This window comes from Erinaceus europaeus, chromosome 6 (genome assembly GCF_950295315.1).
Source record: "Erinaceus europaeus chromosome 6, mEriEur2.1, whole genome shotgun sequence".
Taxonomy (NCBI): Eukaryota; Metazoa; Chordata; class Mammalia; order Eulipotyphla; family Erinaceidae; genus Erinaceus; species Erinaceus europaeus.
The window spans coordinates 62,166,676-62,181,609 of record NC_080167.1 but is presented as its reverse complement, the minus strand read 5'-3'; the positions used below and the strand labels follow the sequence as shown (position 1 = coordinate 62,181,609).

General features: G+C 41.0%; 1 protein-coding gene across 1 annotated transcript in view; it reads right to left on the bottom strand.

The window, feature by feature from the left end:
• The window catches only part of MYO3A (myosin IIIA), a 194,443-nt gene that overhangs the window by 94,762 nt on the left and 84,747 nt on the right, over positions 1 to 14,934 (bottom strand). The window contains exons 11-15 of the mRNA XM_060192328.1: positions 14,108 to 14,207; positions 11,123 to 11,239; positions 6,742 to 6,846; positions 6,555 to 6,638; positions 2,883 to 3,085 (exon numbers count right to left, since the gene is read on the bottom strand). Coding sequence (XP_060048311.1) covers positions 2,883 to 3,085; positions 6,555 to 6,638; positions 6,742 to 6,846; positions 11,123 to 11,239; positions 14,108 to 14,207 — 609 coding nt within the window. The remainder of the gene's footprint in view (positions 1 to 2,882; positions 3,086 to 6,554; positions 6,639 to 6,741; positions 6,847 to 11,122; positions 11,240 to 14,107; positions 14,208 to 14,934) is intronic.

Sequence of the window (14,934 nt, the reverse complement as noted above, 5' to 3'; positions counted from 1 at the left end):
TTTCAGGGGCCACCAAGAACCCCTCTGGAGTTTTAAAATGCAGCTGAATTTAGAAACAGGGTAAAAATAGACATAAAAAAATAGATAAAGTCATTTCATTATAATGTGAAGCAACTGTGCTCAAAATATAAGGCAGTTCCTCTGAGCATTAAGTAGTGTCCATTCCTATCTTTTTAAATCTTATCTATTTTAAAGTCTATCATGTCAGATATGAGAATAGCTGATCCTGCCCTTTTTTGTGGGCCATTGGCTTGTATGATAGTTTTCCATCCTTTCACTTTAAGTCTGTGTTTGTCTTGTTGAGTTAGGCAGTTCTATTTTAACCTGACTGAAAACTGGAACTCAGAGTGCTCTGACCCAATAAAAAGCATTGTGAAACTAGAGTAGTTCTTTAGGTCAAGTGAATAAAAGCTTTAATTACTTCATAGCATCCCTTAAAGAGAATCCTGGCTGTGCTATTTACTGGAATGTGCCCTGTATTATTTTTGTGTGTGTAGTGCTGGGACCTCACACATGTACAGTTCTACTACTCCGAGGCTGACTTTTTGTATTCTTTTTATTTCAGATGGAGAGAGAAAGAAAGAGACAGAGACACAACACTGCTCCATCATCTATGGTGTCATGGTGCTCCCGGATGGTACCAGGGCTTGAACTCAGAGGCCTACACATAATTAGGGGCATGTCTTACCAAGTGACCCATCTCCTGGCCCCTACCCTGCAATAGGTAAGCATTAATGAGACTGTCTTCAGTGGTTACTATGCCAGGGCCTCATTGAATAGCTCACTGAAAGGCTTCCCATTTAGTGGTGGCCTGGTATATAACTCCATAGAACACACTGACAATGTTGTCCTTTAGCGTTCTGCAACCTGGCAGCCGAGCTTAACTCGCCTAAGCTAGTTCTTTGGTTAGTTCTTAACCCAGAGGCCTGAGGAAAGTCTTACACAGATTTTATCAGGAAAAACTACTTGAGAACCAGTTAAGTGTTGCATCTATATAAGATCCTGAGGTTCCCCTAGACATGGGTGACAGAGGCATGCCCACTATGCTCTGATCACGGCAGCTGTCAGCCACTGAGTATCACTGGTGGCCTATTCTCTGTACTAGATATTATTTCTGATCAACACACAGCCATCAGTACCACCACAATAATGGTTGACATTTGTGGAGTCCTTCCCATGAGCTTTTAGGGGCGCGAAGTATTTTGCAGGCATTACTTTAATTAGTAGGAAGTACTATTGGTATTTATACTTGTAAGTTGAAAAATGTAAACGTTACATCTAGCGGAAAGGTTAATGAGGAATCTAAAACTTTAAGGCTTGGATGTCTCACCTAAGATGAATTTATATGTCATGAAGTTACAATTCAAAACTGTATTTGTCCAAAAAAAAAAAAAATCATCCTTTACACATTTGGAATTCAGGACCAAAGAAAACATTTGCACTAAGAAATGACATTGGAAGCTGGACTCTAGGTAACTTATATTCCCAATGTACTCACAAAGCAAACTGTAGCAAATGTGAAAGTACTTACATTAAATAACAACTTTATTATAAGTACTTAGACTAAATAATGTACTAATGCTACTGTACTTATGTTAAGTATGTGATATGCCATGCCAAAGCACTTCCAACACGAAGACCCCAAATCTCGTCTGCTATACTCTTACCTTTAGGTTCCTGATTATTAAACACTTCGTTCTGCTTTATATCTTACTGCCTTTCAGCCACCAATCTGCAGATATGATTCCATCCTGACCTCCTTGGGCAGATGACCTCACCAATGTGTCCCAGAACCTCACCCCTCTAGAGCCCTATCCAACTAGGGAAAGGTAGAAGCAGGCTGGAGTATGGATCAACCTGTAAATGCCCATATCCAGCAAGAACCAATTACAGAAGTCAGACTTCTCACCTTCTGCACCTCATAAATAATTTTGGTTCATACTCCCAGAGGGATAGAGAATTAGGAAGCTTCCAATGGAGGGAATGGGATATGGAACTCTGGTGGTGGAAATTAAATGGAATTATATCCATCTTATCCCACAATCTTGGCAATCATTATTATATCACTAATTAAAAAAATAATTAGTGGTAAAAATAGTTATATTCAATAATGTACTGATACATAACAAATTTTACATCTCTGGGAATTTAAAATGTGGTATATTATTACTACAAACATACAGATAGATTTAGCATGAAACTAACATTGAAACAATGGAAAACTAGGTCACCTCTCTTGAAAAATAATATAACCACCAAGGTATGAATCTATTGCTGTGACTATAGTTCCCTTCTAAGAATGACAGTAAGGGTTGTTCTGGAATTACTAGGACAGCAGAGCAGTCTTGTCATTCAGATACAAACTGCCACAGTCACATCACACTGAAATGTTGACAGGAGACTTAATCAACAGGCAATGAAAAAGACAATACCATAAAGTCCATCTCCAGTTCCTTGATCTGGTCTCTTGTATATAACCAGAGCATGTGATAGTAAGATAGTGAGTGCTTGAAGAATCTCTTTGCTTCCAATAGTAAGTGCCTTGCACATATCAAATGATCAGTCCAACCTTGAATATTTTAAACAAGTAAGAGGGGCTGAGTGGCGGTGTACCTGATCTAGAGCACCGTTACAATGTGTAAGAACCCAGGTTTGAGCCCCCGGTCCCCATCTGCAGGGGGATAGCTTTGTGAGTGGTGAAGTAAGTCTGCAGGTTCTCTCTCTGTCTCTTTCCCTATTACCTCCTTCCCTCTCTATTTCTGTCTCAATCCAATAAATAAATAAAGGTAATAAAAAAATCAAGTAAGATATATTACTATCAAAACAAAAAAGCTTTATTTTTTGCTAGTTTCCCAGAAAATAAATAACTGGTATGCACTTACATGGCTTGGTGAATAACTCGAGATTTCTCCAGAAGGTATTCAGAAATCTGTGCTCCAACTACAGCTCCAGAAGAGGTAAACTTCATTTCTAAATATTTTCCAAATCGACTGGAATTGTCATTTATAATCGTGCAGGCATTGCCAAAGGCTTCTACCAAATTATTCACTTGCAAAATCTTCTCTTGCAGGGTTCTGTTATTAGCCTGGAGCCAATGTCAAGATAGTAAAAATAAATGTTAATGAATTTTATCTACAACAAAAATAGTTCTTCTTTGGTAAACATTCTGTGTCAATCCAAATCGATGGCAACACACTGTCCTCACACTGCTAGAAGCCACAGCCTAGTCTACTTTTTTCCATCTCTTATTTATGCGTTCACTCTTTAGTTTTTCTGAAGCAAAGGGTTTAATGATGATATCTGAATTCTAAAGAAGAAGAAAGGGAATGATTGTGAGCACCCAGAGCAGTCTGGAAGGGTGGATGGAGTAGGGGAGTCCTATGCAACCCTTTCCTGACTGCTCTATCATCTCTTTTCCCATTTGCTTCCCATTAACTGAAGGAAATTAAATCTCCTTTCATCCAAATACATACCATATTCTTTTATTTTTTTCCCTTACCACTTTCCTTAAAATTCTCCCACCAAGTAGAAATATTTTAGGGTGCAAAGCCAACCTTCCTTAGACAAGCATCTCCACTTCACAGTCCCCAGAGAAGTCTAATGGTATCTGTCATCCATATTTTGGTAGAAACTGGATCACAGAGGTGGTTTTCAGTGTAATAAGCTTGTTGAGATAGGCTGTGTTAAAGGTTTAGAAAGGTGACAAACACGGAAAGGAACAATAGATTTTTCTGGAACACAGACTCTGTCAGAATGTGAATGGGTTGAAGAGTAATAAGGTTCTGAGGACACAAAAGGACCTTGGGCATCTTCTAAAAGAGGCAATAATGGGTCAAAGATGAAAGTCCTGAGAATTGGAACAAACCTGTTTCTTTTAAAACACTGCTTGGGACTGGCCTGGCACCCGTGAAATGGTGAGGAAACATTTCTATCTACCTGCATTTTTTTTAAGTGGTGCCCTGCTAAGGAAGGCCTGAAAGTCTGCATATTCCAAAGGTCAGTGCTACGGAACAAACGTTTCATTTCTGGATTTGGGAAACCTTTACTCAAGAAGATGAGTAAAGTCAGTGATAAAACCTGAGAAGAACTGTGACCCATCCCTCCCGCCCACTCCCACCCCCCACTGGCCCAGGAAGCTGCATGTCTACCCCTCACCACTGGGTTTTTACTTTGGTGCCCTACTTACAATTTGATCCTTTGGTGGTGGGAATGGTGTTTATGTACACTCCTAGCAAAATGTAGACATATAAATCAATAGTTAATTAATATGAGAGGGGGAAAATCGATTGTATGTCTCAAAATTTCTCAAAAGACAAACTGAATCTTTTTAATATATAGGCTATGTATTTGATATGCAGACTCTCTCAAAAGCCTAGACCAAGTAGATTAGAAGCATCCAATAGCACAGCTATATACAAGATACTGGATACTGTACAGCAAACAAAGGGACTTTTCAAAGTTAACCCAATTAACAAATAATGTGATGATAACATTAACTATCAATTGTCTTTTTGAACCCTAAGACAGCAGGAACCTCACATCTCCACTATAGAGCCCCTACTTCCCCCAGTCCTGGAACCCTTGGATAGGGCCCACTTTCCCGTATGCATCTCCCAATCCAAACCAAATAATATTGCATCCGCCGATCACAACCTAACCAACGCAACGATTGCCACCTCAACATGCTTCACCTCAGACTGTATCCAGAGACTTCACGTGTGGAATGACAACCCTTCAGCTTCATTACTCGGGTGAGACCTTTCCTTTTATAGTACACTCTAATTTCATCTCAGGTAGTTCACTTTCTAACAAAGTCCCATAACCTAGATATACACCAGTTTCTGTGAGAGAGAGCTTATGTGCACACGTATCCATAAACTACTGCAAAATATATACCTGAAAGCAGAAGTACACTAGAGTTTGCAGTGAGTACCTCCCTAACACTTCCTCTCCACTATTCCAAGCTTGGGATCCATGATTGCTCAACAAATTGTTTGGCTTCGTATGTTAACTCTCTTTTCAATCACCAGGTTCCAGATGCCACCAGGATGCTGGCCAGGCTTCCCTGGATTGAAGACCCCACCAATGTGTCCTGGAGCTCAGCTTCCCCAGAGATACACCTTACTAGGGAAAGATAGAGGCAGACTGGGCGTATGGACCGACCAGTCAATGCCCACGTTCAGCGGGGAAGCAATTACAGAAGCCAGACCTTCTACCTTCTGCAACCCTCAACGACCCTGGGTCCATGCTCCCAGAGGGCTAGAGAATGGGAAAGCTATCATGGGAGGGGGTGGGTTATGGGGATTGGGTGGTGGGAATTGTGTGGAGTTGTACCCCTCCTACCTTATGTTTTTGTTCATTAATCCTTTCTTAATAAAAATTAAAAAAAAACCTGAGAAGAGTAAGATTCTGATATATAATCATCGTCAACTAATATTTAAACACATTTTAAAATCTGAGACAATCCAGGGACAAGATAAATAAGCTTGCAAACATCTACAAAGGAACATCCATGCACAGGTTAATTCATTATTAATGAGAACAGTCATCAGCCCCAAATACAGTAAGAATCCCAAAGGTCCTTGTGGAAGGCCCTGGAGTTTACCAGTTTAGGTGCTCAACTCTATGACGCCGAGACAGTATGTTGTGTGTCACTCATTCCCCAAACTATATCCCATCTCATTGTCTTTGAATTCTTTTCCCCTCACTTTCATTGCCCTTGTTGTTGTTATTATTATTGTTGTTGCTGCTGTCATTGTTGTTGGATAGGACAGAGAGAAATGGAAAGAGGAGGGGAAGACAGAGAGGGGGAGAGAAAAGTAGATGCCTGCAAACCTGCTTCACCACATGTGAAGTGAAGTGACCCCCCTGCAGGTGGGGAGCTGGGGGTTTGAACCAGGATCCTTATGCCGGTCCATGTGCTCTGTGTCATGTGCACTTAACCTGCTGTGCTACCACCTGGCCCCTGTGTTTAAATTCTTGTGAATGATGCTTCTTCTCAAAATGAGGAAAAGGGGTGGTGATAGACAAAGGACTGGGGAAGGCATTGAGGCGTCGGGTTTTCAGTCACTGATGCACTCTTTTACCTGTCTTGTCAACTTGCTCTATTTCTTCAGCATACATTGTTTTGTTCAGATTTAAATGATTTAGGCTTTGAAATCTTGAAGACATTCATGTTCAAACAGTTCATGCAAGTGACACGTTCAACTTTCAGTGGACCTGTTGTGTGTATAGAACTGACTTTTTATAGACTGACCGAACCTTCCCACTTCAAAAGGAAAGAATGTAAAAAGAGCATTCACTGAGTGTTTCAGGGAGAAAAAGAGAGACATCACACTTACAAAGCCATGCCTATGAAGAAAGAGAAAAGTTAGACTAGCCCCAAAACAGAGCAGATGCTCTTTCCATCGTTGGCTACATTTTCAAATTATAAAGGATAAAGAGTGTTTTGTGACTGATTTGTATGTTTAAGCAGGGGAAGTAGTAGATATCACTCTAACATGTTCTGAAATAAAACAGCTACTTTTGTTATATGAGAAAAAAAGCAACTATACCTTCCCAAGCACTGTCAGTTGCTGGACTAAAAGGTGGGCACTTTCTGTCTTCCCAGCACCACTTTCTCCAGAGATAACAATGCACTGAAGTGAGAAGAAGAAATCCATGAGCCGACTCCATTGTCCCTCAACTCAGCTGACACATAAACTAAGGAGGGACTGTGGAAGAATGTGACACTCTCCTTACCTGATCTGAACTGTATGTTACCATCGACTGGTATCCTAAGTCAGCCATTGCAAAAATGTGAGGGGGGTTGGCAGTTCTCTTTGCTCCCACATACAGTTTGGAATGCTAAATGTTAAAAAAGAACACACCTGCAGGTCAATTACTGACAGAGCTATATGTATATTTTCAGGTCTTATATTATTTTTAAAATCAATTTACTGAGGCCTTACTGGTTGACAGGAGAGCTCTGACACACGGGCACAATTTCTCATCTCCCTGTGGCAGGTGTCTACAGAACGCTGTCACCCCCACCATCAGGGACCGGGACCTCAACACCTTCTCCAGCTGCCAGGACTTCACTGCTCTGGGCTGACTTCTCCAGACAGAACAAGAGAGACAGAGGCAAAGGGGTGGGGGAGAAGTACTATAGCCCCCAAGTTTCTCCACCCCCCAGTGCTATAGGGGCTGGGAATCAAGCATGGGTACTATGCTTGGCAAAGCAGGCACATTTCCAGGTAAGCTACCTCACTGATGCTGAGTTCTAAGTTTTTTTTTTTTTCTTGTACACCTACAGAGAATTTTTTGTTGTTGTTGTTACACCTCAGTGAAGCTGGAAGGGGGAGGTTGGGTCTATCAGAGAACTGAGAGCCAGAGACTCAGCAAATTGTAGGAACTGATGCATTTTAGCAAATTCTAAATACTGCTTCATTGTGGTAAAACTGTAAAATTGTCTCTTTTAAGTGGTACAGTCCTTTCACATTAATTTTGCATCCTGTTGTTTCCCAACCATCACAGCCAGCCATCTCCAGAGCATCTCATCCTTATAATCTAAAGACAATTTCTTTCTTTGTTTTTAAAATATTGTCACTAGGGTATCGTTGGGGCTCAGTGGCATGAGTGATGAATCCACTGCTCCCGACAGCCATTTTTCTCCTCCCCCACCTTTTTAAGCAAAACATATCAGAATATTCCAGCCAAACACAAGATGCATGTGACATATACATCCTATTAGACAAACAGACACACACATACACATGCACGCACACACACACAAACACACACACACACAATTTTGTAAAATGTAAAGCTGATATAAAATTCAACATATGCTGAAACTATCATTCCGGTGGTGGAATTTTAAAAAATTGATCTTTTGAAAATGGACACTACTTCCAAAAAAGAAGCTAAGATTTGGAACAAATTGTTCTGCTTTATACAAATACTTTTTCAGCCACCAAGTTGCAGTTGCTATCATGACACCAAGGCAACGTCCCTGGGCAGACAACCTCACCAATGTGTCCTGGAGTTCCACTTCTTCAGAGCTCTGCCCCACTAGGGAAAGACAGAAACAGGCTAGGAGTATGGATCAACCTGCCAAAGCCCATGTTCAGTGGAGAAGCAATTACTGAAGCCAGATGAGAACTGAGAGCCAGTGCCACCATTTAGTCCTCGTAAGCTTCCAGTATTTCTTCTTCTTCTTATTGTTTAATAATGATTGACAGGATTTTAGGATAAGAGGGATACAATTCTATACAATTCTCACCATGAGTGTTTTGTATGTCATCTCCTTCATTAGAAGCTTTCCTATTCAAATGAAATATCATTATTTTACTACTTTAAAAGATATGAAACCTATCCTGTCATAGAAATTTACAAGGTACTGTCCCTTCTTTCACGTCATTTTGCATGCATGCCTTTGGTTTGTTCAAGATCATAGTTAACTCTCAGCAGTGATTTGAGCTTCAGGCTACATCTTTTGAAACTTACATCAAGCTTCATAAATTTAACGTTAGTCTTGTCAATTTTAAGATGGTAGAGATTGGCAGAATTGGGGCTGGGGAGACAGCATAAAGGTCTTGCAAAAAGATTTTTCATGCCTGAAGCTTTGAGGGGCCAGGTTTAATCCCTACCACCACTGTAAGCCAGTGCTGAGCAGGATGCTGGCCCCTTGGCATCTTTCTCTGTACCACTCCCTCATTAAGATAAAGTAAATGTGGGACCTGGTTGAGTGCACATATTACAATGTGCAAGGACCCAAATTTGAGCCCCCGGTCCTCACCTGCAGGGGGAAAGCTTTGCAAGTGGTGAAGTAGTGCTGCAGGTGTCTTTCTGTCTCTCTTCCCCCTCTATCTCCCTCTACCTCTAAGAGGGAAGTAGCTGTCTCTATCCAATAAATAAAGATAATAAAAATAATTTTTTAAAAAGATAAAGTAAGTGGTTTTGAAAATGACAGATCATTAGGGCACCAAAGTAAAAACCCTGTGGTGAGGGGTAGGGTGGACATGCGGCTTCCTGGGCCAGTAGGGGTGGGGGTGGGTGGGTGAGATGGGACACAGTCTTTTGGTGGTGGGAATGGTGTTTATATACACTTATAATAGAGTGTAGTCATATAAATCACTAGTTAATTAATATGAGAGGGGGAAAGTTAATTGTATGTCTTGAAGTTTTTAAAACACAGACTGAGTCTTCTTAATACATAGGCTGTGTATTTGATATGCGGACTCTCTCAAAAGCCTAGACCAAGTAGATCAGAAGCAACCAGTGGCAAAGCTATATAAGATACTAGGTACTATACAGCAAACCCTAACAAAAGGACTTTTCAAAGTTAACCCAATTACCAAATAATGTGATGATAACATTAACTATCCATTGTCTTTTTGAACCCTAAGACAGCAGGAACCTCACATCTCCACTATAGAGCCTATATTTCCCCCAGTCCTGGAACCTTAGGATAGGGCCCACTTTCCCGTATGCCTCTCCCAATCCATATCAAATAATATTGCATCTGCTGATCGCAACCTAATCAACGCAACGATTGCCACCTCAAGATGTTTCAGCTCAGACTGTGTCCTGAGACTTCAGGTGTGGAATGGCAGCCCTTTAGCTTCATTACTCGGATGAGGCCTTTCCTTTCATAGTATTCTCTAATTCCATCCCAGGTGGATCACTTTCTAACAAAGTCCCAAAACCTAGATACAGACCAGGTTCTGTAAGAGAGAGCATATGTTCACACGCATCCATAAACTAGTGCAAAATATATACCTGAAAGCAGAAGTACACTAGAGTTTGCAGTGAGTACCCCCCCCAACACTTCCTCTCCACTATTCCAAGCTTTGGGTCCATGATTGCTCAACAATTTGTTTGGCTTTGTATGTTAACTCTCTTTTTTCAACCACCAGGTTCCAGATGCCATCAGGATGCCGGCCAGGCTTCCCTGGACTGAAGACCCCACCAATGTGTCCTGGAGCTCTGCTTTCCCAGAGACCCACCCTACTAGGGAAAGAGAGAGGCAGACTGGGAGTATGGACCAACCAGTCAACATCCATGTTCAGCAGGGAAGCAATTACAGAAGCCAGACCTTCCACCTTCTGCAACCCACAATGACCCTGGGTCCATGCTCCCAGAGGGATGGAGAATGGGAAAGCTATCAGGGGAGGGGATGGGATATGGAGATTGGGTGGTGGGAATTGTGTGGAGTTGTACCCCTCCTACTCTATGGTTTTGTTAATTTATCCTTTCTTAAATAAAAAATACATTAAAAAAAAGAAAAGAAAAAAAAGAAAATGACAGATCATATAGATTTTTACACAAAAGAATGACCATCAGATATAGCATTAAATAATTTTCTAGAGCAAATAAATAGCTGGAAGGGCATAATAGGTATAATACAAACGAGAAAGTCTAACTTAATTCCTGAGTACTTCCATAATTAGGACACTGTGGGACCGAACAATGGATAATAACATACTCATAGTCATAAAACATGTAACGTCTAATACCAAAAGTCAATCAACATGTCAAGGCAAAGAATATATAAGCTCCTCTTGATGAGTTTAATAGTTATTAAGGTATCTGTAAACACAGACACTCACATCTTGACTCTCCTGTACTTGATTTAGAGATAGTCATTAAGTAAAAATATTTTTAGGCATCTACTTAGACTTGTTTAGGAATTTATTTTTTATGAAGTGTAGAGTGGCTTAGTCACCAATGACTGGAAGTAAAGAGTATTCTGTTCCTCTTCCTAAAAACCAGAAGCCCAGAAATGACATCTGGAGTGATTCATCTTTAGTTTTTCCTGTTTCAATGTTTTAAAAATAATTATTTTTAACTTTTCGTTTAAGGTATTGAATTATTGAATATATATACATACATACACACACACACACACACACAAACACACACTTTTTTTTCTTTTGCCAGAGCGCTTCTCAGCTCTGGTCTATGGTCGTGCTGGGATTGAACCTGGGAATCTCAGAGCTTCAGGAATAAAAGCTTTCCACATAATAATTATGCTACATTCTCAGCCCTCAAGAAATTCTTCTCGATGACTATTTAAATCCATTTAAATATCTGGGTAGCATAACTATTTGCACAACGTAAGAGGATGTGAGTCCCGTACCTCTGTGGAGTAAAGATCCAGACTCTGAAAAGGATTAAGAGCAATGAGTATGTCTCCCACGTAGATGTAAATCTGGTCTCTGCAATAACACTTCTCAAGTTGCTCTGAGACTGTGTTCTAGAAAGAAGACATCAAATAAATAAATAAATAACCTATGGTTGATTACAACTTTAAAAATGTCAACAGTGATAGACGGAACCTATGCAATCGGGACCAAGGACCTGAAAGGTATAGATATAATCTCAGGTCAACAACAAGCCTTTTTTTTTTTTTTTAAATTTTATCTCCACAGTCATTTTCTTTCATTCTGAGATCTCTTGAGAGATGTCCTTATCATTGCTATTTTTCCAAGGAGCACATTCAGTATCTAGGTGTATCAAGGAAAAAAGTGCATGCAACAGATAAGTTGAAGAGAAAGAACCAAAGAAGGAAAGAGCATACAGTGAACAGTGAATGTGATTTCATCCTAAATCACAGTGATTTCTTGGCTTTGTGGAATATCCTAATCTTCCTTTTGCCTAGACATTTGGGTTAGTGAAGTTGAACACAAGTTCTGGCAAGTAACTTTATAGTTGATACATCACATGGTTACATGAAATTAATGTTAATGTCAGAAATCACTGTTTATTGTCCATGATATAAGAAAGGTGCAGAAGATCTTAGGGGCAGAAAGATGACACAGGTAATAAAAACAAAACAAGCAAACTCAGTATTTCTTTGTGACTGAGACAAACCTTTTAAAAATATTCCTGTTAGGGGGCAGGGCTGTGGTGCACCGTGTTAAGCACACATAGTATGAAGAGGAAGGACTTGCACAAGGATCCTGGTTCGAGCCCCTGGCTCCCCACCTGCAGAGGGTTTGTGTCACAGGAAGTGAGGCAGGTCTGCAGTTGTCTGTCTTTTTCTCCCCCTCTCTATCTTTCCCTTCCCTCTCAATTCTTTCTGTTCTATCCAATTAACAAAAGGGGGGGGGATGGCCACCAGGAGCAGCGGATTCATAGTGGTAGCATGAAGCTTCAGCAATAACCCTGGAGGCAAAAAATATATAGTGATTTACAAAAAGTTTAAGATAATACGGGTATTATTCCACACCATTCCCACCACCAGAGTCCTGTGTCCCTGTCCCTTTCCTATGGTAACTGTAATCGTTCTCCCAAGGTCACAGATATGGGCAAACCCAGTATTTAATACATAGGTCAGTAATAGGATTAGCAAATCTTCTCTAAAATGCTTAAGTCTAGGAATTCACATTGCTGAAGATTCATAAAGGTAGAAACCTCCAATTTGAAAGCACAACTTGATTACAAGATGTCTGACATGATCAAGGGAAATTATTACAAGTTGTTCATGCAACCCTGAACTTACCAAATGACTACCTCCATTCTGAAAATGCCACCTGATTTGTGGCCTTTCTGAACCAGGCATGATAACAATCTTAACCCTTTACAGAAAAGAGTCCATTCAATTTTTTAAAAAATAATTTTATTTATTTATTATTGGATAGAGACAGAGAGAAATTGAGAGGGGAGAGGGAAACAGACAGAGAGAGACATCTGCAGCCTTGCTTCATACTTGCAAAGCTTTCCCCCCTTCAGGTGGGGAACAGGGGCTTGAACCTGGGTCCTTGAGCACTATAATATGTGCATTTAGCCAGGTACACCACCACCTGGTTCCTGAAAAGACTCTATTCAATTCTCTAATGATCTACATGAAGTAAAGGGGTGGAGGGGGCGTGAGGAGAAAAGAGGCCAAAGACATAATTAACTAACTTGAATTTATACCTTCATAAGAGCTGTTAGGACTATTTCTTCGGAGTTATTGGGATACAGAGTTTCAAGCACAAAAATTTTAGCTCTAAAAGGTTGGTTCACTGAGAGTGAAGGCCCAGTGGGGGACACTGGCCATGATAACAGGGAGGTTCCCTCTCTTCAGGCCAGACACCACCACTAGGCCCAAAACAGGACAGGCAAGAGGAGGTGGCCTCATGGAGGCTAGAGGAAGCTGACTCGTTTACCCTGTGGCAAACTGTCCTTTCAGAAGGAATTCAAGACAGAAAAGGGTGTGGTCTAACTCCTCACACTCTTGTGAACTCACATCTTTGTACTCAGTATGAACAAAGTAAAAATCTTAGCAATAGGTTAGAAGGATCTGCAAATTAAGAGTTACATATTAAAAGGGAAGGTGGGAGAGGGAACCTATGGCTTATCTGGTAAAGCACACACTTGACCACAGGAGAGGACCAAAGTTCAAGCCCCGGAAGCACATGGGAATACTATGCAGAACACAAGGGAAACTCCATGAGTGGTGGAGTCTGCTGTGGTCTCTCCTTCTCTATCGGTATCTCTCTCTCTCTCTCAAGTTGAAAGGGGGAAAAAAAGAAAGAAATTCCCTGGGAACAATGAGACTGTGTAGTCCTCAGCATACAAAACAAACAACTTTTATCTCTTGAAGATAAAAGAGATTATTAGGTCAATGAGAGACAAAACATAACAAAGCAAAACAAACAATCACTAGCCCACAGGGCAGGTGGATCATAGGAAGAGTGTTTGTTCTGTTTGTGTGTGAGGCCCTGGGTTCAGTAACAAACAAATGGACAAGAAACGCAGCAAGTACAACATCATAAATGAGTCAGAGAAATACGCTGGTCACTCTCACTGTCCTCAAAAACACAAATGAGTCCATGGGAATTGTGCAGTCACTTTTACAAATAAAAAAAGGAAGGAAGGAAGGAAGGAAGGAAGGAAGGAAGGAAGGAAGGAAGGGAGGGAGGGAGGGAGAGAGGGAGGGAAGGAGGATAGAAGGAAAGAAAGGAAGGAAGGGAAGATAAAAGGAAAGAAAGGAAGGAAGGGAGAATAGAAGGAAAGAAAGGAAGCAAGGAAGGGAAAATAGAAGGAAAGAAAGGAAGGAAGGAAGGGAGGGGTGGAGGAAAGAAAGAAAGAAGGAAGGAAGGAGAGCTCAGGTGTTTAATAAAACCGAGTTTCTCACCTCATCCAAAACTTCCAGGGTTGCTAAGTCATCTACATCCTTGGGGCTGGAAATCAGAGATCTGCTGAAGTTACTTTTCTTGGTGTGAATGCGTTCATGTCTGCGAGGCAATCCAAAAAGAAAAGCCTATCTGAGACTTGAGAATTTATCAGTGTTCACAGGAAGTTCAAACTACTCAAGTTTTGTTTTCTTATTCAGTCGGGTGATTGCTGGGGCTCAGGGCCTGCAAGATCACATTGCTCCCAATGGGTTTTTTTAAATTTTTAATTTCTTATATAGAGAGAGGGTGAGAGACACAAAGACAGGGAAGAGAGAGAGGGGGTCAGGCGGTGGTACACCTTGTTAAGAGCACATAATACAAAGTGCAAGGACCTGCACAAGGATCCCATTTCAAGCCCCCGCTTCCTACCTGCAGGGGAGTCGCTTCACAAGCAGTGAAGCAGGTCTGCAGGTGTCTTTCTCCCTCTCTATTTTCCCTCTCCTTTCTCAATTTATCTCTGTCCTATAAAAAGTAAAACAAAAATAAAGTGGCCACAGGAGCAGTGGATTCATAGTATAGTCACCAAGCCCTAGGGATAACCCTGCCTGGAGGCAAAAAAAAGAGAGAGAGACAGTGAGAGGAAACACCACAGCCATTCATGAAGCTTTTTCCCACTACAGGAATTCCCATGTGGTGGCCTGGGACTTGAACATGGGCTACTGTACAAGATAACAGGTGAGCTCTGTGGGTGAGCCTGCCACATGACCCTTCGGGTTCCCAAGAGTGTGTGTGACATAGAAGTCATATAACTTAGAGATATACATATCAAATTTGCTGATCTATATAT